Source organism: Pelophylax lessonae, assembly GCF_965119305.1.
Source record: "Pelophylax lessonae genome assembly, chromosome: 6".
Lineage (NCBI taxonomy): Eukaryota > Metazoa > Chordata > Amphibia > Anura > Ranidae > Pelophylax > Pelophylax lessonae.
Window position 1 is genome coordinate 222,028,074 of NC_138773.1, and position 22,698 is coordinate 222,050,771.

Here is a 22,698-nt window from a genome sequence, read left to right on the forward strand (position 1 = left end):
TATACTGCAGTGTATTTTTCTAGCTAACTCAAACAAAACAATCCTGACATCTCCATGGTCTGATGGACTTGAAGGACAATTGAGTGAGAACTGAAATTGAAAAGCACAGTTCTGATAAAGCTGCAAAGGGGGACATATGGGACAATACTATGGTTGTACTTTCTAAAATGAGATCAAATTGATACTCTGTTCTTCCCATCTCTAGGACATCTTATTACACAGGCAAAAAGCCTTCAGATCCTCGTTCATGGAAATAAATGGTCAGTTGTAATGTGCAGATAAGATGGTTGTTTTACACCCAAACACTGGAAACTGTTAGTCGTTTAGACTGGTATTTACAGACATTTCAAGAAGTAGGCTTCAGAAGTACAAGATACTAGACCAATGATGGCAAACCTTGGCATCCCAGATGTTTTGGAACTACATTTCCCATGATGCTCATGCACTCTGCAGTGTGGTTGAGTATCATGGGATATATAGTTCCAAAACATCTGGGGTGCCAAGGTTCACCATCACTGTACTAGACTGTCATTAGCTGAATTGCTCATTATTTACAAGTTGTATATTAGGATGAGCCTGTACTGTTCATTTAGGGCATATCTCACTCACCTGGCCCTATGGGTGCATGGGTACTTTGTTTATTCAGGGCACTTCTCTCTCCCCCTGCACTATGTGTAAATGGGTGCTAAGTGAAAAGCCAGTACTATGTGCCAAGTGGGTGTAATGAGAGAGAATCATAAACTCCCTGATACCCCAAAGGGTGCCCAAGCAGATATTTACCAGCCCCAAGTACTGTCATGGGGTGGATCCTTAGCTTTACATGAGTTCCAACTAGACAGACTTTAAAGTGATTGTAAAGGCACAAGGTTTTTTTTTATTGTAATGCATTCTATGCATTGAGATAAAAAACCTTCTGTGTCTAGCAGCCTCCCTCAACTCCCCTAATACTTACCTGAGCCCATTCTCGATCCAGTTATGCCCACGAATGCCACGGCCTTCTGTGACTCTCCCTCCTGGCTGAGACACAGCAGCAGCACCATTGGCTTCCACTGCTGTCAATCAAACTAATTTTGTCAATCAGGAGAGAGAGGGGGAGGAGCCGAACCACTGCTCCATGTCTGAATGGATACACAAAGCTGTGGCTTGGCTTGGGTGCTCCCATACCAAGCTGCTTGCTGTGGGGGTACTCAGCAGGGGGGAGGGGCCAGAAGCTCCAGCCAGGGATCTGAGGAGAGGAGGATCTGGGCTGCCCTGTGCAAAACCATTCCACAGAGCAGGTAAGTATAAGATGTTTGTTATCTTAAATATAATTAGACTTTACAATCACTTCAAGCTTACAGAAGGTTAGGCTCTCGTGTGTGAACAGGGCAACAGGAGAGTGAGTAAACAGCAGGAGGAAAGTGTTCAGTGAACCTGTTAGTTACTCCTGAATGGGCATAGCACATGTTCAAATGAATCCCAAACCTTTAATACGTTGTCAATAAAAGCTTTGACATAAAATGTAATCCAAAATCAACATGCTTAGTGTCAGACCCCGTTCACACTGGGGCGACCTGTCAGGCGACCTGGTCACCTGACAGGTCGCCGTAGGTCGCCTGGCATAGAGAAGCTGTGGACCCGTTCTAATAGGAGCGACACAAGTCGCTCCGACTTAGAAAAAGGGTCTGGAGCTTCTTTGGGGTGACCTGGAGCGACCTGCATTGACTTCAATGTTATGAAGTCCGTGCCGGACGCTCCGAGGTCGCGGTGCGAGCTGCGCGCCGCGACCTGTGAGGTCGCCCCGGGAAGTCGGATCGCCCCAGTGTGAACGGGGCCTTAATGTAACTACTTCAAAGGTATTGATTTGTATCCTATTTTGTAAGTAAAACAATTATCAAATGAAATCTGCTGACATTATCAAATAAATAAAACCCTAAACTATTTAAAAGTATTCATTTATGCTATGACTAGAATTCCATTGGCTTTATAGGTGTATCATTGATAACAAATTGTTCTGTACAATGTGGCTGTCTAATGATAAGGGCAAAACAATTATTGCTTTTCTGATTACTTCCTACTTTGTTGCAAAATTAGTGCCAATGCACTTTTGGATTTCCCCAGTGTCTGAACTCTTTCTAAATGTTTTGTGCTTGTGAGTTTCAGAAAGAAACTGTTTTAAAAAAACATTTGTATATGTGTCCAAATCTGGCACAAACAAATAGAACTACAAAACTGATCATCTGTCCTTCCAGCTTTAGTACTTTCCTTTTCTATTATTCACACAAATACACTTGTCCACCAAAGCAGGCTGATTGTCTGAACTGTAAAAAATAGAGTAGGCCCCCTATTACACTGGCCATAGATTGGTTCAGATTATTTTCATTATAAACAACTACAAACATGAGATGTTTCTGTCTGTAATACAATGTATTTGGAACACAAAACTAGGTTATTACAGCAGTTGCCAACAAAGGTAAAGGTATAAAATACCTTGACAAAGGTTAAAATATCACTGCTAAACATTTTATGAAAGGTATCCACAATTACAATAAAACTAAATTCAATAGCAAATTATGCTAATCTAGAAGCTAGAATACATATGATGTGCTACAGAAATCAAAGAACAATTAAACATAGCTTAGAAGGGCATGTGGAAGAGAAAAGGAGGCGCAAAAACCTAGTGCATTACCCTTGGTCACCTTAAAAATGTTTTAACAAAATGCCAAAAACATACTCACAGGCATGAAGAGCAAAAATCGCATTCAATGAGTCCACACATGTGGAAGTAATCATCCCTGTAGTTGAACTGCTGACGCATTTTGGGAGGCACGCTCCCTTCCTCAGAGCTCCCATCCTTTAGCTTAGAAGGGGGCTTTCAGTGAGGTTGGGTATATACTCTTCTGTTGATCTTTAGTGAATCTTGTGTTCTCTGAATAGATGCTGCACAAGTATACCATAATGTTGTTGGAATTTATTCTAAATATTTGACTCCACTTCCACCCCTGCTTCGATGTTGTTATACTCCTTGAAGATGATGTGAGACAGATATCATTCTTGAGAAATCCTGCAGTTTAATACCTTCCTGCAGAAGCAGATGTCTCTCCTGCATCTGGATTCAGTCTGTAAAATTGTGAACCACAAAGTCACAGGCTAGGTCAAATGTATGGGGTGAAAGATCAAACTGTTTTCTCTATCGCTCATTGACAGACGTAGTCTTCTTGATTATCAAGAGCTGGGTTATGTTGTCTCCGCAGGAGTAGGACTAGGCAGAAAGACAAAACATTCTGGCTCCACCTTAGGGGCAGTCCCTGAGGGTATATCCTCCCTCTCTCTGCTACAGGGAATCAGTTTTTTTCTGTCTAGTCAGGAGTAAGGACCAAAGTTCCTTGCTGGGATCTTTTTGGTCCTGGCAAGATTTTTTCTTTTAAAAAAAAAAAAAAAAAAAAGATTTTTTTTTAGGCAGTTTTTCTCCAGTATTTTTTTCCTGTGAGATCTTCAAGCAAATACGCCGGACTGGGCGACACTAGTGGTCACCCCAGCCGGCCTACGAGCGCGCGCAGACCATTGCATTGCGCTTGGTCGGCCGCGACACATTCAAGTAAGTATGCGGGGCCGGGCGACGGGCTGGGTGTTGAGATCCAGTGGTCACCCCGGTTTCTGCCTACGAGCGCGTGCAGACCAGAGCTCCGCGCTGGGTCGGCCGCGACGGAGTCCCAGTGGAGGGACTGACCTTGCGAGTTAAAAGTCTCGCTTGGACGCCAGGAACCAGAGAGTCGAGGTGTCCGGAGTGGTCCACAACCCCCCACCCCGGTGGAGAGGGTATTGTGAAGAGAGGGTGCCTGTCGGTTCGGTATGGTGAGTAAACGTTCCCTTTTTTCTTTCCTCGTTATGAGGCAGTATGAATTATGGGCCCCTCCATACATGGTCAGTATATATCTGACATTAAAAGTCCCCCTTGTAAATACAGTATGTGTTTGTGGGAAGTGGACTTGGTTTGAGAGCTAACACTCTACCCAGCAGACTGTAGCATTACAGCAGACATAGGAGGTATAATCCTACCTTATTTGTAGTGTATCTCCTGTAGATCAATAAATCGCCACTTAGCAGAGATGCAGGTGGATGTGCTGGGAAAAACGATTTCGGCGGTCCGCCGCCATTTTGCCGTAGACCAGGTGCATGTATGTCCTCAGGTCACGCCGGCCGCCATGTTTTTGGAGTCTAATGTCTCTTGTATGGGGGCGGCCATGTTTCATGAGCCCAGCTACCTCGTGGAGAGCTGGGAACGCCGGAAGGCGTACACAGGGGGCGGAGCCACGTCCTTCTACCCGGGAAAAAGCAACAGCTCCTTCAAGTCTGTAAAAGACAGACGCTGACTGCAGTTGGTTGGAAACTTCACTGCATCGGTTGGTGAGCCTTGGGGGTCTCTCTCTCTCTCTGTGGGATCGAGAAGCAGGTACTCTGAGGGGCGCTATTGCGCTAGGGGGAGACACATAAAAAAAAAGTTTTTTTGTTTTTTCTGGCAAAGGTGTCCTGAATTAACATGGACCCTGCCACTCATGTATCTCCTCTGGATCCCCTCGAGGGGTCTGCAGGATCCTCCAGCACCCCACTGACGATTGAATCATTGTCAGCTATTATGGAAACTTTTGTGTCCCGGGTGGAAGTGGCTTGTCAGGGACAGGGCGCAAGAAAGCGACCCGCCTAACCCCTTATTATCTGAAACCTCGGATTCAGACTCTGAGCCTATTTCTGCAGTTGCAGGTACTTCATCTGGGATTGGTGTCTCGTGTACTGTCTCTTCAGACAGTGAGGAGGATGTTTCGGCATCAGCCATAGCCAAAGAGGAAGCGTTGGTAAACGCACTCATTGTATCTGTTCAAGAAGCCTTAAGATTACAGGGTATTCCGTCGGAAATAGCTGAAACTGAAATCCCTTTTGGGACTAAAAAACGCATCAAAGTGGCGAAGGTTTTTCCATTGCCCAAATGTTTTGGCAATCCAATCAAAGAAGAATGGAGTCTGCCAAAACGCACTTCTACTATTTCTAAACGCATTAACAGGCGTTATCCGTTTGAGGAAACCCTCATTAAGAAATGGACAGAACCACCTGTGGTGGATTCACCAATTGCTAGATTGAATAAAGCCACGGTTATTCCTCTAGAAGACGCTCCGTCTTTTAAAGATCCAGTGGATCGCAAGATAGAAGCTATGTCTCGCACCATGTTTACCTTGATTGGATCAGCTTTCAGACCAATAATTGCTATTGGTCTGGTTTCGCAGGCTGTAACTGAATGGACCAAGTGGTTACGCCGGGACTTAGAAGAGGTCCCTCAGGCGGTATCAGATTTGTTGGAACAGATGATACAGGGGTTACAGTTTGTGTGTGATGCGGCGTTAGACGCCACTCCATTATTGGCGCGAGCATCAGTTTCAGCAGTGGTTCTCAGGCATACACTGTGGCTAAAAGGTTGTTTAGCCGACCAAGGTTCCAAAAAAGCATTGGCTAATATCCCCTTTTTAGGAGAGCGTCTTTTTGGAGCCAACTTAGATGAGATCATTAAGGATCTCACGGGTGGAAAGAGCACCTTTTTACCGCAAAATGTTAAAGGTAAAGGAACTCGTCAAAAACGAGGGCCTTCTTTTTCTGCTCACAAAAGGTTTTTTCGTCCCGTGGGTGAAAAAATTAAGTCCTCCAAAGCTCCTTCAGGAGGCTTCAGGGGACGTTGGTCGGGCAAGCAAAAGCCCGCCCCCTCCAGACCTGAAGATAAATCGTCCAAAGCCTGAAGGTGCGCCCCCACCCATAACTGGGGTGGGGGGACGTCTTCGCCGGTTCCCGGATCCATGGCTTTCCAGAATCCCGGACAAGTGGGTTTGCGAAGTCATAAGGTCAGGGTACAAGATCGAGTTTCGATCTCTCCCACCGGCGCGATTCTTCCCTTCCAATATTCGACTATCCCCGGATCGTTTAGAAGATCTGCGGAGAGCAGTCACGGATTTACTACAACAAGGAGTGGTAGTCCACGTTCCTTGGACAGAACGTTTTCAGGGGTTTTATTCAAACCTATTTACAATACCCAGGAAAGAGGGCAAAGTGCGTCCAATTCTGGACTTAAGGGCACTCAATTCTTTTGTCAACATAAGAAAATTCAGAATGGAGTCCATTCGCACAGTAGCAGCCTTCCTGCATCCAGGGGATGTCCTAGCGTCCATAGACATCAAGGACGCATATCTTCACATTCCCATTTTCGCAGGACATCAGCGGTTTCTACGTTTTTCCGTAGAAGAGAACCACTATCAGTTTGTGGCGTTACCTTTCGGTCTCGCCACGGCTCCTCGGGTCTTCACGAAGGTGTTGGCCCCAATGTTGGCACTACTGCGCCAAAGAGGCATATCGATTCTTGGTTACCTAGACGATCTTCTGCTTCATGCAGAGTCTCCTCAGACCTTGCTACAAAACATAGAAATTACTATAATTTCTTTACAGGAATTCGGGTGGCTGGTGAACCAGCAAAGGTCATTTCTGGTTCCCACCCAGAGGCTCGAATATCTGGGTCTAATTCTAGACACAGTCAGGACAAGAGTTTTTCTTCCGGTAGGGAAACTCCGGAAGATTCAATTAGCAGTCCAGTTGTTACTATCCAACAGCTGGTCTTCTCTTCGAACTTGCATGAGGGTTCTGGGGTTGATGGTGGCTTCCTTCGAAGCAGTCCCATTTGCCCAGTCCCATACCCGAATTCTTCAGCAAGAGATTCTTCTCAGATGGAATCGGAATCCTGAATCCCTGGACAATCAGATCCGATTGAGCAAACAGACCAGAGAGTCTCTGGTCTGGTGACTTCGGTCTCCGATGCTCAGCCAGGGAAAGTCATTTCTGCCAATATATTGGACGATAGTGACCACGGATGCCAGTCTATCCGGATGGGGAGGAATTCTCGGTCAGTTATCTGCCCAGGGACTTTGGTCCCTGGAAGAATCCAGGTGGCCGATAAATGTATTGGAACTGAGAGCGATCAGACTTTGTCTGATTCACTGGACCGAGCAGCTCCAGGGCAGCCCGGTTCGGATCCAGTCGGACAATGCCACGGCCGTGGCTTATGTCAATCACCAGGGGGGCACCAAGAGTGTCCGAGCGGCCAAAGAAGTGGCTTGCATTCTTCGCTGGGCGGAACGGTTTGTTCCAGCTATCTCTGCGGTGTTCATTCCGGGGGTGGAGAATTGGCAGGCAGATTATCTCAGCCGTCAGACTCTGGATCAGGGGGAATGGTCCCTCCATCCAGAAGTTTTCCACCAGTTGTGCCTACGGTGGGGCACCCCGGATGTGGATCTGTTGGCATCACGATTCAACAGGAAAGTACAGAGATTTGTGGCTCGCTCCCGCGATCCTCTAGCAGAGACCGCAGACACACTGATCGCCCCGTGGGGGCAATACCAGCTAATGTATGCCTTCCCTCCTCTCGGGTTACTGCCAAGACTTCTTCGCAGGATAGAGGAGGAAGGAATTCCAGTAATTCTGGTAGCTCCGGACTGGCCTCGTCGAGCTTGGTACGCCGATGTGGTCAGACTGGTGGCGGACGTCCCGTGGAGACTTCCTCTCAGGGAGGACCTACTGTCTCAGGGACCGATCTTCCATCCTGCTTTACGATCGCTGGCTTTAACGGCCTGGCTATTGAGACCCAGGTGCTGAAGGACAAAGGTTTGTCAGCTTCAGTTATTCCTACTCTAGTTGAAGCAAGGAAAGCGACTTCCAGAAAGATTTATCATCGCACATGGAAGTCCTACATTGCATGGTGTGAACCTCTGGGGTTCCGTCCACGGTCTTATTCGGTTAGTCGAATATTAGCTTTTCTGCAACAAGGGGTTGAGCAGAAACTGGCCTTGAGTACTATCAAGGGTCAGGTCTCAGCATTAGCTATCTTCTTTCAGAAGCCTTTGGCTACTCATTCCTTGGTGCGGAATTTCATCCAGGGGGTGCGACATCTGGCTCCGCCAGTGCGCGCGCCGTTACCACCCTGGGATCTTAATTTAGTATTGTCGGTTCTTCAGAAACCTCCTTTTGAAGATATTAGGGAGATTCCTCTACCTACGTTGTCCCAGAAGGTGGCCTTCTTGGTGGCTATTACTTCTGCACGCAGGGTGTCAGAACTGGCCGCATTATCTTGTCGTTCCCCATATCTGGTGGTTCATAGAGATAAGGTGGTTCTTCGTCCGAATCCATCCTTCCTACCAAAGGTGGTCTCAGAATTTCATCTGAATGAAGAAATTGTATTACCTTCCCTGTGTCCTAAGCCCAGTCATCCTCGGGAGTTTGCTTTACACTCCTTGGATGTGGTCTGGGCGATCAGGGTATACTTAAAAACGACAGACTCGTTTCGCAAGACGGATTCACTTTTTGTGATCCCGGATGGACCCAAAAAGGGGTTGCCTGCATCTGCCGCGACCATTTCCAAATAGATCAGACAGACGGTGGTACAGGCTTATTCTATTAAGGGTCGGGAGCCCCCGTTCCCTGTTAAGGCGCACTCCACTCGGGCGCTTAGTGCGTCATGGGCCTTTCGCCATCAGGCGTCAGTGGTCCAGGTGTGCAAGGCGGCTACCTGGTCGTCGGTGCATACCTTTACAAAACATTATAAAGTTGATGTAATGGCATCATCTGATGCCGTGTTTGGCCGCAAGGTTTTGCAGGCCGCCATTTGAGGAGACCAGTGGTCTGCCTCGAGGGTTTTTTCCGTTGGAAATTTTTCTTTTGAGTCTCATTCTTTGTTTATAATGAGCCTTTAAAACTTCTAGTTTGGCACCGGTTGGGCCTTCTAGATTGGATTTTGATTTTTGTCAATCCCACCCCTCATTTGTGGCACTGCTTCTGGATGTCCCAGCTCTTGAGAATCAAGAAGACTACGTCTGTCAATGAGCGATAGAGAAAATCGGATTTTTGTAAGATCTTACCGTAAAATCCTTTTCTCTTAAGCTCATTGACAGACGTAGTACCCGCCCCTCTATCATTGAGTTGGGTTGGGTTAAATTCTCTGTTACTGCTTTAGAACAGAACTGATTCCCTGTAGCAGAGAGAGGGAGGATATACCCTCCGGGACTGCCCCTAAGGTGGAGCCAGAACGTTTTGTCTTTCTGCCTAGTCCTACTCCTGCGGAGACAACATAACCCAGCTCTTGAGAATCAAGAAGACTACGTCTGTCAATGAGCTTAAGAGAAAAGGATTTTACGGTAAGATCTTACAAAAATCCGATTTTAGTGGGCCAGCAAGTGTGCCATAGTTTCAGGTCTAAAGACAAAAAAACACTCTATTTCCAGATTTTTTCAGCCAGCAAATGGAATCTATAGAGTCCTGTGTAAGCTACTCCTCAAGGTCATGCCATTTGTTCCCTGCTTCTTAAGGAATAAGGCTTGACAGTTGTGCAGGTATTGGAGAATAGAAAAGAATAGTTTACTTGTGCAAAATTTGCAGATCACCAAATAGCATTGGTCAGTCATAGAATACCAGAACTTTCATACTTATTTTGAAATGTGCACTTTCTATGTCTGAAGTGCTGAAATACAGATTTTAAAACACTTTTTAAACATTACAGTTTGGAACAAGTACAGTTTTGAACTATGCTCGGTGCTTGTACTTGTTCATTTTTATTTGCTACTTTTGAGCTGCTACATTTTGATCCATACAGCATTAGTTGCAAAGCTAAGACCTTGCAGGGCCAGATGGATTTTGTTTTATATATAGGAATAAGAAAAGTCTTATGAAGAATATTTAGAGGACTATATGGTAGATAATAGTCAGTCATTAGTTTATCTTTTGTACATGTTCAGATTTTACCTGTATTTTCTGTGTGATGTATGCTATACCATCTAGCTTTTTAGTTCATCTATAGCAGAAGACAGATTATTTGATCTCTTGTCTCTCTTCTAAATTACAAGCCTATACGTTTGTGTTTCTTTGCTTGATCTAATTTCTGTAACAGACACACGCTGTAAGAGTTCTTTCCTTGTTCTTCTGTGGAATTGCATATCTTGTGTGTATCATTCTGATCTAAGTGGTTAGAGCTTAATCACACAGCTCTTTTAAATCACCCAGTAGATAATAGGTTGAATCAGTGGCTGAAATTTGGTAATTGCTTCAGCCCATGCCTAGTCACTAAGTTCTGCAAAATGTGCAACTAAAAACAGAATAGATACCTCTTGATTAGTGATTCTGGCCCAGAAGTCTATTTAGAATGTGTCTGACTTACTGTTTTTCTAACCTGCTTGAAAATAAATCAGTACCTGACATGCAAGTCTTCTGGTACATGTGAATGTGAAAAATTCTCACATTTCTATATCTATTATCAAGTAGATTCTGGATTAGTTAGGTAATGTTTGGCCATATACAAGCCAATTAGTGAAGTCTGCATGATGTGGATTTGTGTATATTTTTAAATAATGTTTGAAAGTACAGTATCTCACAAAGGTGAGTACACCCCTCACATTTTTGTAAATATTTTATTATATCTTTTTATGTGACAACACTGAAGAAATTACACTTTGCTACAATGTAAAGTAGTGAGTGTACAGCTTGTATAACAGTGTAAATTTGCTGTCCCCTCAAAATAACTCAACACACAGCCATTAATGTCTAAACCGGTGGCAACAAAAGTGAGTACACCCCTAAGTTAAAATGTCCAAATCGGGCCAAATTATCCATTTACCTTCCCCAGTGTCATGTGACTCGTTAGTGTTACAAAGTCTCAGGTGTGAATGGGGAACAGGTGTGTTAAATTTGGTGTTATTGCTCTCACTCTCTCATACTGGTCACAGAAAGTTCAACATGGCACCTCATGGCATTGCTGCAGAGGTTGAAGGGGTGGGGGGTCAGCCTGTCAGTGCTCAGACCATACATTGAACATTGCATCAAATTGGTCTGCATGGCTGTCGTCCCAGAAGGAAGCCTCTTCTAAAGATGATGCACAAGAAAGGCCGCAAACAGTTTGCTGAAGACAAGCAGACTAAGGACATGGAATACTGGAACCATGTCCTGTGGTCTGATGAGACCAAGATAAACCTATTTGGTTCAGATGGTGTCAAGCATGTGTGGTAGCAAACAGGTGAGGTGTACAAAGACAAGTGTGTCTTGCCTTCAGTCAAGCATGGTGGTGGGAGTGTCATGGTCTGGGGCTGCATGAGTGCTGCCAGCACTGGGGAGCTACAGTTCATTGAGGGAACCATGAATGCCAACATATACTGTGACATACTGAAGCCGAGCATTATCCCCCTCCCTTCGGAGACTGGGCCACAGGACAGTATTCCAACATGATAATGACCCCAAACACACCTCTAAGACAACCACTGCCTTGCTAAAGAAGCTGAGGGTAAATGTGATGGACTAGCCAAGCGTGTCTCCAGACCTAAACCCTATTGAGCATCTGTGGGGCATCCTGAAACCGAAGGTGGAGGAGCGCAAGGTCTCTAACATCTACCAACTCCGTGATGTCGTCATGGAGGAGTGGAATGGAAGAGGACTTCAGTGGCAACCTGTGAAGCTCTGGTGAATTCCATGCCCAAGAGGGTTAAGGCAGCGCTGGAAAATAATGGTGGCCACACAAAATATTGACACTTTGGGCCCAATTTGGACATTTTCATTTAGGGGGTGTACTCATATTTGTTGCCAGCGGTTTAGACATTAAAGTAAATTTACACTGTTCTACAAGCTATACACTCACTACTTTACATTGTAGCAAAGTGCCATTTCTTCAGTGTTGTCACATGAAAAGTTGTAATAAAATATTTACAAAAATGTAAGGGGTGTTCTTTTGTGAGATACTGTATGGGCATGATTGTGAAAAATGTGTTAACTGTGTGCTGAAAAGTCTTGACAGCATGAATTCGCTCTTGAATAAAAATCATGAAATGAGACTAATAATTTGGAAATTGAAAAGATTGCTGTTGTGGGGACATTTAACAGGGTCTTAACTAGGGATGCACCAATCCGATATTAGGATCTGATATCGACACCGATATGGCCATAATAGCTGGATCGGGGGATCGGTAAAATTAACAGATCCACGGGCCAATCCGGTTTTGCTCTTTACATAGCTGTGAGGGAGCAGAGAACAGCTGTCAAAGAAAAAAAAAAAGAGCCTCTGCAAATGCCTGTCAGTCTCCCAGTTAAGTAAACACAATGAATGCAATGTATCTTTTCGTTCCGTCTGCCAAAGGAGGGAAGTTTAACCTCTTAAATGCACAATTGTTATAAGGTATCTGCCGATACCAATCCGGAAGTATTATTTTGTTATAAGCTCACAAAACAGTACTTCCGGATCGGACTCGGAATCAGCGATTTCACAAAGCAAAAGATCGGGATCGGGACCAAAAAAGTCGAATCGGTGCATCCCTAGTCTTAACTCAGGGAGGCAGAAGGGAGCTCATGTGATAAGGAGTTCCCAATTCTAAACAATGACCGGAAATTGTCTGCAACAATGTAGTCTCTGTGCTGGTGGTGACAAGATGGCATGTAATGACCATTGTTATACAGGAAAATCTGTCATACACCTAGTGAGGAATTTGAAGGAGTACCATATATAAAAGGGAAATGTACTTTTACTGTCTAAGGAAGTGAAGAAAAACCATTGGAAATAGTAGAACGAGGAGAAGGGGTGGAGGCGCATGGTTCCATAAGGAGATCGGGGAATGTTTAGGATCGAGAGTTTATGTGCCCCTTAAAGATAAAGTCACATTTTGACCTATTATATTTACAGGTAAAATATAGAGCTCACAGTATGGATGGTGGAGGTACATGTGGGGAGTCACATTTCTGAAACTGGAGTGGTGTGGAGCACAATGCACAAAATATAAAAAGGACTTTGATTCAAACTGTACTTTGTTTTTCATATCACTCTATGCGTATGGTGATATCTTATATGAAAAGTGTACATAATAGAAAGATTTTTCAGCAAGCAGGTTGATTTGTGTTTATTGATTTTCACATTATTTCTATTATTGAGGTCCTTACATGATTAGGTTTGAAGATATTGTTGACACTATATTGTTTTTAGCAGAGCTACATATTATGTTTTTTTAAACATAATTTGAGGTGTGTGGGAACATGTAATAGTGCAAGAAATGGCAGAAATATAGGTTTTCCATTTACCAGCTAGTCTTTGTCTCCATGTGTGCATTCTCCATAATGTTAAAGTAAATCTAACCCACAAACAAAAATGTATATTGCAGCTTACCAATCCTTCAATGTTGTTACCACATTTGTTTTCTTTTTTCAAAATGTTTTCCTTTAGTTTCACTTGCTGATCACACTTTGTGACCTTGAATGACAGTGCTTGTTTACTAAATTGTATTTATGGAGCAGCAGCATTAAAACCCTTGGCTGCTTTTAAGATTTGGACAACAAACATCTCCCCCTCTCATCATCTTTAGTACACGGGGGGGGGGGGGGGGTCTGTAGCATAGCAAAAGTAACTGGGAAGGCTGATAATATTGTTTGAGATTTTAGTTCAGTGACAGAAAGTGACAAGGACACTAGACTTCTTGCAGGATCAACAGGTATTTTCTGTACTTGCTGAAAATGGATTAGTCAACAACGTCTAAGTACTTGTCAACATTGTTTAATAATTAAAATAAAGTTATGCTATATTTAGATATAGTGTTTATTATTTATTTTTTTTATCTCCATTATATGCCTCACCTCTATTTTTATTTGGTAGCAGATTGGTTTATTAGCTCTATATACTCCAGCCAAAACTTTCTTGTTTGGTGTGGAATTTGTTTTGTTGTCTGTTTCTCTATTGGAGAGTTTTCATTTTAGATTTTATGATGAGCGTTAGGAAGTGTTGAGGGGAGGAATTAGAAGCTCTGTAACATTGACACTACTATATATGCTTGTGATGGCCTATTTCCTCTCATTTCTTGTCCTGCTGTCACAAGAAAAGAAGTTAGGATAAATCTAACCCAACATGGTTGCTAACAGCAGCTAAGATTTGACAAACTTTTTAAAGTGTAGGTAAAGACAGCTTAGCCTCTGTTTAAATTGCCATAGTACTGCATATGTGATCAGTTATGATACAATCTACAGTATATAAGGGTTTGAAAGTTTGGTTGGGAGCTGACCTAAGCACACTGGCAAATGGTGACCATTATAATCAGAGGCATGCCTTGAATGTAATAATTAAAGAGGAAGTAAACTTCCCAGTATACTCTTCTTCACCTTCCAGTGAAATGGTGGTTACATCCCTCATTAGCAGCTGTGATATGCTCCAAGGGTTCAGGGTTTTTTGACTTTTGTTTGACTAGTGGGGGTTGATGCCAGTCCAAGCATGTACATGGGGGACAGCCCAATGTGCTGGGAATGCATGCTGAGCTTTGCATGCTCAGCTCAGTGTACAATAAATAGAAGACTACAAGCAGGCAGGTAAGTGTATATTATTAAAATATAAGAAAGATAATCCCATGGCCCGTGGATCATACAGTGCTCAACCCCAGAGAAAGTGTTCATGCAACTATTGTAAAATGTTATGTATCCAATTTAGAGCAAAAATAAATGAAGGTTGTGATACCAAATTACTGACACAGCATCCATTGTATGTAAATTCATAAACAAACAAAAGCTTAAAAAGCATGAATATCCTTTAAGTAAATGAACGCTGCTCTAACTAAATAGATGTTTCAGCCAAAGAAACAGGAGAGGAGCAAACTGGAAAACAAAGACAAGAGGCAAACACCTCATAGTGTAGCATGTAGTAGTCATATGCATTTATTAAAAGCTAAAAATGCATTTGCAAAAATTACAGTAACAGGGTGATAACGCATGTGGATGATGGAAACCTGGAGAGTAGCTATGCATCAACAGACCCCAGCCTTGGAGACCAGCATGAGGAATGGGTAGGACACAGGTGCCTAAAACCACTGGGGACACTGATTACAAGACTGTGATGCCAAATGTATGGGACCTGGAAGTAAGCCCAATGTAGGGGACCTGGGCTGCAGGACTGGAATCTTCTGCGACCAATATTACAGGTGGCACATGCACAGTTGGAACACATTTCAAGGCATTCATGCATAACACATTCCAACTGTGCAAGCACCACTTGTGACATCAGGTGGAGGAGGTTCCAATCCCGCAGCTCCACTTTCGGGTCTCCATAAGGGGAGGAGGTTTGGGACTTTGAATGAGGCTGTGCGTCTCCATCCCTGTTCAATAGATAAAAAGGAAGGTTGGGACTTTGAGTGAGAGACGTGACAAGGCTGGCAGAGAACAAATTACATGTTTATTGGTACATACAGTTCAATATGACATATAAAATGTTACAAAGATCAAAATGTTGAGAGAGCTGATAAGTGGTCCCCCAGTCCAAATGCATAGAAATCAGCAAGGCCGGATTCCATATATGATAGAGTAATGGGGAGTATACACAGTATCAGAGACTGAAAATCCAAGTAGTAGTAGAGTAGTAGTAGAATTTTAAAACCTCGTAACCTCAATGCATTTCATGGCCCAAAATCGCCACTTCATCAGGAGTAGATGTATAAAAAAATCTAAAAATAAACATATAAGGAAATTGGCACGATGGTGAACAATACGAATTGGAAAAGGGGGGGGGGGAGAGGGAGGGGAGGCAAAAGGCAAAGCCCCACACTTATGTTCAGCTCATGTGGTGAATGGAATGGAGAGTGGGTATGACCCCGAATATCCTCCCTGGGAGCTGAGGGCACACATTGTAGGCGGGCCAAGCAGAGCGCGCCGCACACATGGTGAGTGTGGGCTAGGTGGATACAATGAAGAATCAAGGACATGTAGCAGCGTGGAAGAATGTCTATCAAAAAATCTATATATATATATATATATATGTATATATATATATATATATATATATATATATAAAATATTGTAGTGATAAAGAGTATAGTAGATTAAAATCACCATAGTGCTGCTACAGAATAGAGTAAGAGAGGTGAAAAAATATATATAATACTATATAATTGTGTATTGCAGTATAGCATAAATGAGTAAAGGAATATGATATGGCCAAAGCCAGGAAGATGAGTGAGAGACCGCATGATAGAGTGAAGCATAAAATGAATGAAAACCCCCCCCCAAAAATAAAACACTTTTGGGTCTCGTTCATCAGCCATTATGGTCTTGTAATCAGTGTCTCCAGTGGTTTGAGGTTTTCAGGTCCTAGCCATTCCCCCTGCCAGTAGCCAAGGCCGGAGTCTGTTGATTATGCGTTGCCACAGTTCAAGTTTCCACCATCCACATGCCTACCTGTCCTTTTATTGCCATTTTCCTGAGTGCATTTTTATCTTTTAATTCATATGATTAATACAAGCTAATCTACGAGGTGTTTACGCCTTTGTCTTTGTTTTCAAATGTACATTATTGAAGAAGAGACATGGCATATATCTTTTCTAATAAAGAGCTGCCTGCTTGAATTTTTCTAAAAGGGAGGGTTTATAACCCCTGTCAATTTTTTTTTTCGCCATCTCATTCCCATTGCAGAGATGTACCTTCACTTCCTGTCTCATAACCAAATAGAAAGTGAAAGGAATTACCTGCAATTAAAGGGAATTCCTTGGGGAACCCCAGGTCACTGGAATTAATATTCCTATTGGAAGAGTTCACCTCTATTAGTCTTCTGAGAACAACCCATTATTATTTGGGGTTTTCTTTAACTTTTATTGATAATGGTATACAGAACAAATTAGAGAGAGGGAATCTCCTTAACCACTTCATTACAGGCCACTTTCACCCCCTTCCTGCCCAGGCCAATTTTCAGCTTTTAGCACTGTTGCATTTTGAATGACAATTGCGCGGTCATGCAACACTATACCTAAACCAAATTTTGTCATTTATTTTCCCACAAATAGAGCTTTCTTTTCGGTGGTATTTGATATTTTGATATATATTATATAACATTTTGTAAATAGATAAGTTTTTTTCCTGCACTGATGAGGCCACACTGACAGGCACTGATGGGGTGGCACTAATATGCAGCACTGATGGGCACTGATAGGCGGCACTGATATGCAGCACTGGTGGGCACTGATATGTGGCAGTGATAGGTAGCACTGATATGCAGCCTTGGTGGGCACTGATAGGTGGCACTGATAGGCGGAACTGATAGGTGGCACTGATGGGCACTGATAGGCGGCACTGATAGGCGTTACTGATGGGCAATGATAGGCGGCACCGGTGGGCAATAATGGGCACTGGTGGGCGGCACTGATAGATTGCAATCATGGGCAGCTCTGATGGGGAGAGCACTGAAAGGGACCCTGAGCCCTGATTGCCCTCCCTGGTGGCCATGGGCGGGCAATCCCTGGTGGCTCTAGTGGCACCCCCCAAGGGTCTGCACTGGTAATCAATGCTCTGATTACCAGCACAGACCCCCCCCCCCCTGTCAGGAGAGCCGCCGATCGTCTCTCCTCTACTCGTGCCAGTCAGGCACGAACTAAGGAAAGCTGATCAACGGCACTTCCTATTTACTATGTGACCAGCTGTGATTGGACACAACTGGTCACATGGTAAAGAGCCTACATCATTACGCTCTTTACCGGGATCGGAGATGCGGTGAGTCAGAGTGACACACCGCAGCACCGATCGCCACTCTGCGCCCCCCCGGGTGCGCGCAGAGTGGTCTATCCTGCTGGACGTCATATGACGGCCAGCCAGGATAGTGCTACCACTTTGCCGCCATCAATCTGCTATAGGGCAGGCGGCAAGTGGTTAATGGGGGCACAGACAGCAATAAAAACTGACAAGTGTTCTAATCCCAACTCTAAAAAAAAAAAAAAAAGTTTTGCCTTCAATTATTTTTTAAGCTCAGGCAGCACATGACGTGAGGGTGTGATTCCATGATATACCCCCAGCTGAAAGGTATGAGTGGAGGCTTGGAGCGGGCTGCTTTTCTGGATTCTACTAACCATGAATGAAAAAAAGTTTTAGGATTACATTACGTTATCTTTTTCCAAATCTATACAAAATGACATGAAAAATAAAATTAAAGAAAAAGGAAAAAGAAAAGATTTTTGTGTGGAGCTGGGTTTTAACATGTTGCCTTTTTCTCCACAGAGCAACAACAGTTTTACTGGTTTTATTTGTTTTGTGTAACCATCTGAATTGAGATAACCTTGTTAAAATGCACATCACACATCCATCCACATTGGAAATAGAAATAAATGAAATGAGTCAACCAAGACTACCGCTGCGTTCTACTTATAATACATAGGTGGATTTAAAGTGTGTGCCATACGGTAGATGAAGGGTTTATTCTAATAAATAAGCACAGGATGTCCACGGTAGGGATTTATGAGTTTACTTGCTGGCATGGACAGCCCGTCTCATTTATATTGATTTATCACGCTTGGATTGAAGTTATTTCCAATAAAAACATTAATTCAGCACACATCACTTGCAGTCCAATCATTATTCTCAGCATCGTCCACAGTGTGAATCTCACCCCTCTGATGTGTTCTCCTTTGCAGGTCAACTGGTGTCCCTGGCTAGCAATGATGGAACCATCAAGATTCTGGCATTGACATCTGGACAACTGACCAGCCTAGAAGGTCACGAAGATGATGCTCAGTGTGTGATCTTTGATCATAAAGGGGATTTTCTCATCTCAGGAGGCTCTGATGGCACCGTCAGATTTTGGTCTTGAAGCAGAGCACATTTTAATGTAATCTAAAATACTGCAAGCATTACTGCTGCTTGGATTCTTATGTTGCAAGCCTAACATGATTCATTGCTGAGTAGTTCAATAAAGATTTTTTGGTAATGTGAATTGCAGTGTGTATTCATGGGTGTGTGTTTTCCTTGAACTAGCCAGCTACCTGCTCTGCAGGTAATTTTCAAGTTGTTTATACACAAGGATCATTATACATGATCACAGTACCTACAGATAGAATGAAGAGCTACTCTGCATGTACTTTTCAAGTTGTCTATACACAAGGATTGTTATCCATGATCACATTTCATACAGATAGAATGGAGAGCCTGTAGTGCATACACTTTTCAAGTTGTTTATACACAAGGATCATTATACATGATCACATTTTCTACAGATAGAATGGACAGCTGCAGTGCAGGTACTTTTCAAGTTTTTTTTATACAGGAGGGTTGTTATACATGATCACAGTTCCTACAAATAGAATGGGGAGCTGCAGTGCATGTACTTTTCAAGTTGTTTATATACAAGGGTCATTATTCATCATGATCACGTGTCCTACAGATAGAATGGGGAGCTGCAGTACATGTACTTTTTAAGATGTTTATACAGGAGGATCGTTATACATGATCACATGCCCTACAGATAGAATGGAGAGCTGCAGTGCATATACTTTTCATGTTTTTTATACAGGAGGATCGTTATACAGGATCAGAATTCCTACAGATAGAATGAAGAGCTGCAGTGCATGTACTTTTTAAGTAGTTTACACACAAGGGTCATTATCCACGATCACATTTCCTACAGATAGAATGGAAAACTACTCTGCATGTATTTTACAAGTTGTTTATACACAAGGGTCATTATCCATGATCACATTTCCTACAGATAGAATGGAGAGCTACTCTGCATGTATTTTACAAGTTATTTATACACAAGGGTCATTATTCATGATCACATTTCCTACAGACAGAATGGAGAGCTGCAGTGCATGTACTTTTTAAGTTGTTTATACAGGAGGACCATTATACATGATCACATGTCCTACAGATAGATTGGAGAGCTGCAATGCATGTACTTTTCAAGTTGTTTAAACACAAGGATGGTTATACAAGATCACACTTCCTACAGATAGAATGGAGAGCTGCAGTGCATGTACTTTTCAAGTTGTTTATACAGGAGGACCATTATACATGATCACATGTGCTACAGATAGAATGGAGAGCTGCAATGCATGTACTTTTCAAGTTGTTTATACACAAGGATAATTATACAGGATCACACTTCCTACAGATAGAATGGAGAGCTGCAGTGCATGCACTTTTCAAGTTGTTTATACAGGAGGATCGTTACACATGACTGCATTTCCTACAGATAGAAAGAGGGAGCTGTCATTATATTCTGGGTTGAAATTGTCCAGCAACAGATGTTTGCCAATGAAGCACTTGTTTAAATGTGCTGATCAGTGTAGCTTCATATATTTCAGCATAGCCAAATACTGCAAATGCAAATAAATGAGACCCTGGACATCAAAAGTAGTAGAATCTCTGTACATCATTAGTAGCTAGTCCACTGAAGTTAAGGATTGCCTCTGAGTAATCCTTTTTTTTTTTTTTCTGTAGTTAAGTATTTATGCGTGTATTTCTCTTTACACTTCTAAGTAATAACACAGTACAGTTCCAAAACATGGACACAGAAGAGTGTGTATAGGCTGCCTATATAACATACCTACATGAATGGGTTAAAGGGGCTGGCGAAAAGTGTCCCTTGTGTTCTCCCCTAGGGAGTATGTAGTACTCTTTATTCTCCATTTACAAAACGCATTCCATTGTGGGTTTTTTTTTTAATGTTACTATGTGAATGCTGCAGGGCTGCTGTTAGCCAGTGTTCCAGTGTGCAGCTGTGTATGACTTGGATTGCTCTTGTGTTGTGTGTCAGTGTGGGGAGTGCTGGACGTTGCTATGCTGCTGTGTGTGTCACAGTGTGTGTAGTGCTGAGAGCGCTGAGTGATCAGTGCGTGTCTGCTGTCCATGGTACTGAGCACCGCTATGAGCTGCCTCCTATGGTACTGAACACGGCTCTGCGCTGCTGTCCATGGTGCTGGACGTCGTCATACGCTGCTGTCTATGGCACTGAATACAGCCGAGTGTTGCTGTCCATGGTGCTGAACACTGCTGTGCACAGTACTGAAGACGCTTATACACCGCTGTCCACAGAGCTGAAGACTGCTGTCCGTGGTGCTGAACACAGGCAGGCGCTGCTATCCATGGTGCTGAAGACGCTTACACGTCGCTGTCCATGGTCCTGAACCCCACCATGCGCTGCTTCTACTACTACAACCCTGGCGTGCAGCACTACTCCATCCGGGAAGCTGTCCGAGGTGCTGAACATCTCCATCCTAATCTCAGAATTCTGCTGAAGGCGGCTGGGTGCTGATCTGTCCCGACCATCTGGTCCTAGAGGTGTTACAAATCCGCAAGCTGAGCATTAGGATACACCAAGTCGCCTTCCTATGTGCAATTAAAGGGGAAAGTTATGCCTCTTCTCTTCCACCTGTCCTCCTGCACGGTCTACCGATCTGTCTGTAGGCGACTGTGGCAGCAGCATATTGCCATGGAGTTGAAGGGGTTCCAGTCTGGGTATGAGCCCAGTTTCATGCTGTTAGTGCTGCTGAAGTCTTAACCCACCTCCTCAGCTGTAAGTGACTGGCAGGGATATCTAGTGGCCGGGACTTACCAAGGATACCATGAGTCCTCTGCTCACGTGTGGATCTACCTGGTCTTGGGTTGTCGTAGAGTATCAGTAAATCCAGCTCAGTTTTAGCTGGGGTTCCTGCAGACTGCCTTTCCTTACTAGAGAAGGCTTTGCGCTGTGTGCCATGGCAGGGGACCTGGAGGGACTGGGTATTTCTTCTTACTAAACAATGGCTCTTTTGGCTCCAAGGATGGGCTAACCGCAGAATCAACCTTTGGCTTCAAACTTCCCCAGATAATCCTTGGAGGATTAACCCCTAACTGGTAAGACAAAACTAGAAGCATGAGTCTGCAAAATCAACACAACCTGTGTATTCATTATTCATGGTTAGTTGTATTCACCTAGAAAGTCATACCTGCTGAATATGCAGATGCAAACACGGTCACTAGTCTGTGTTTCTTGCTTTACATGTAAACCTGATCATTTAAAATATAAATTACAAACATGTTTAAAGTGGGTTAAAGAGGGATTTAACTTTATCACCACCTAGCACATATTTTATTATGGAAGGGTCCACCTGACTTTGGAAGCTATTCAATGACAGTAGGCTATGATGTGTCCCATAGATTTCTGAACACTAGCCTAAATATCAAACACCCTGCTGCATTATCCAGGCACAGGCATACTGCTTGCTCCAGTAGGCAAGCCACAGAAGGTCCAGACATGTGTATGCTGGATCTTTTAGTACCTCAAAAGCTTGAGGGCCTCTGAAGACAAAGCCTGAACCCTGATTGTGCCAACAAAGATACAGTAGCAATGTGCCCATCACCTTTCTACTCCTATTTTCACATTATGTTATGTGTGCCAGCTCCAACAATGCATCGGTCTTTGATGCAGTGGTGTTAAATCAAGCAGTCTAATTTCTCAGCTGTGTACTTAAAGCAAACCATTTGAATATGCTGCAGCTTTAAACGTCCCTTCAGGTGAGCTTTTTATAGGAAGGTTGACATTTCTATGCATCGTTCGAGAATCCTTATACACCGTAGTATACTGCATTCAATGGTGGGAAAGGGTTAAATGTCAAACTTTATAATTACTGCACTTGTAAACATATAACTGTTGCAACAACACTATCAGACTATTTATTCAATAGACAACTCAGAGGGGTCTTTACACAGAATAAAAAAAAAATGTATTGTTTTCAATAAATTGATGCATATAACCCACCTCACAGTAAATCCATAGAATTTTGACAAATACCTTACAGTAGATATCCTTAGTAGTCTTGCAGATTTGTTAATAAGATTGCTAGTTCCAATAAAAGTCCATAGGGACAGTTAATAGTTCTTAATATCGACATTACACCCAGG

The 22,698-nt window shown here is 43.3% G+C and overlaps 2 protein-coding genes across 3 annotated transcripts in view; both read left to right on the forward strand.

The window, feature by feature from the left end:
- SPAG16 (sperm associated antigen 16) overlaps window positions 1-20,751 on the forward strand; it is a 1,690,414-nt gene extending 1,669,663 nt beyond the window's left edge. Inside the window, exons 16-18 of one of the 2 annotated variants that reach the window (XM_082260930.1) lie at window positions 18,453-19,085; window positions 19,328-20,169; window positions 20,257-20,751. In XM_082260930.1, the coding sequence (XP_082117056.1) occupies window positions 18,453-18,628 (176 nt within the window). In that variant the 3' untranslated portion in view covers window positions 18,629-19,085; window positions 19,328-20,169; window positions 20,257-20,751. Of the gene's footprint in view, window positions 1-18,452; window positions 19,086-19,327; window positions 20,216-20,256 lie in introns of those variants that run through there. The other variant, XM_082260929.1, reaches the window with a different exon arrangement.
- Window positions 20,752-20,931: 180 nt separating this feature from the next.
- Window positions 20,932-22,698, forward strand: part of VWC2L (von Willebrand factor C domain containing 2 like) — a 296,018-nt gene continuing 294,251 nt past the window's right edge. Inside the window, exon 1 of the mRNA XM_082260931.1 lies at window positions 20,932-21,651. The gene's annotated coding sequence lies outside the window, so the exon portion shown is untranslated. The remainder of the gene's footprint in view (window positions 21,652-22,698) is intronic.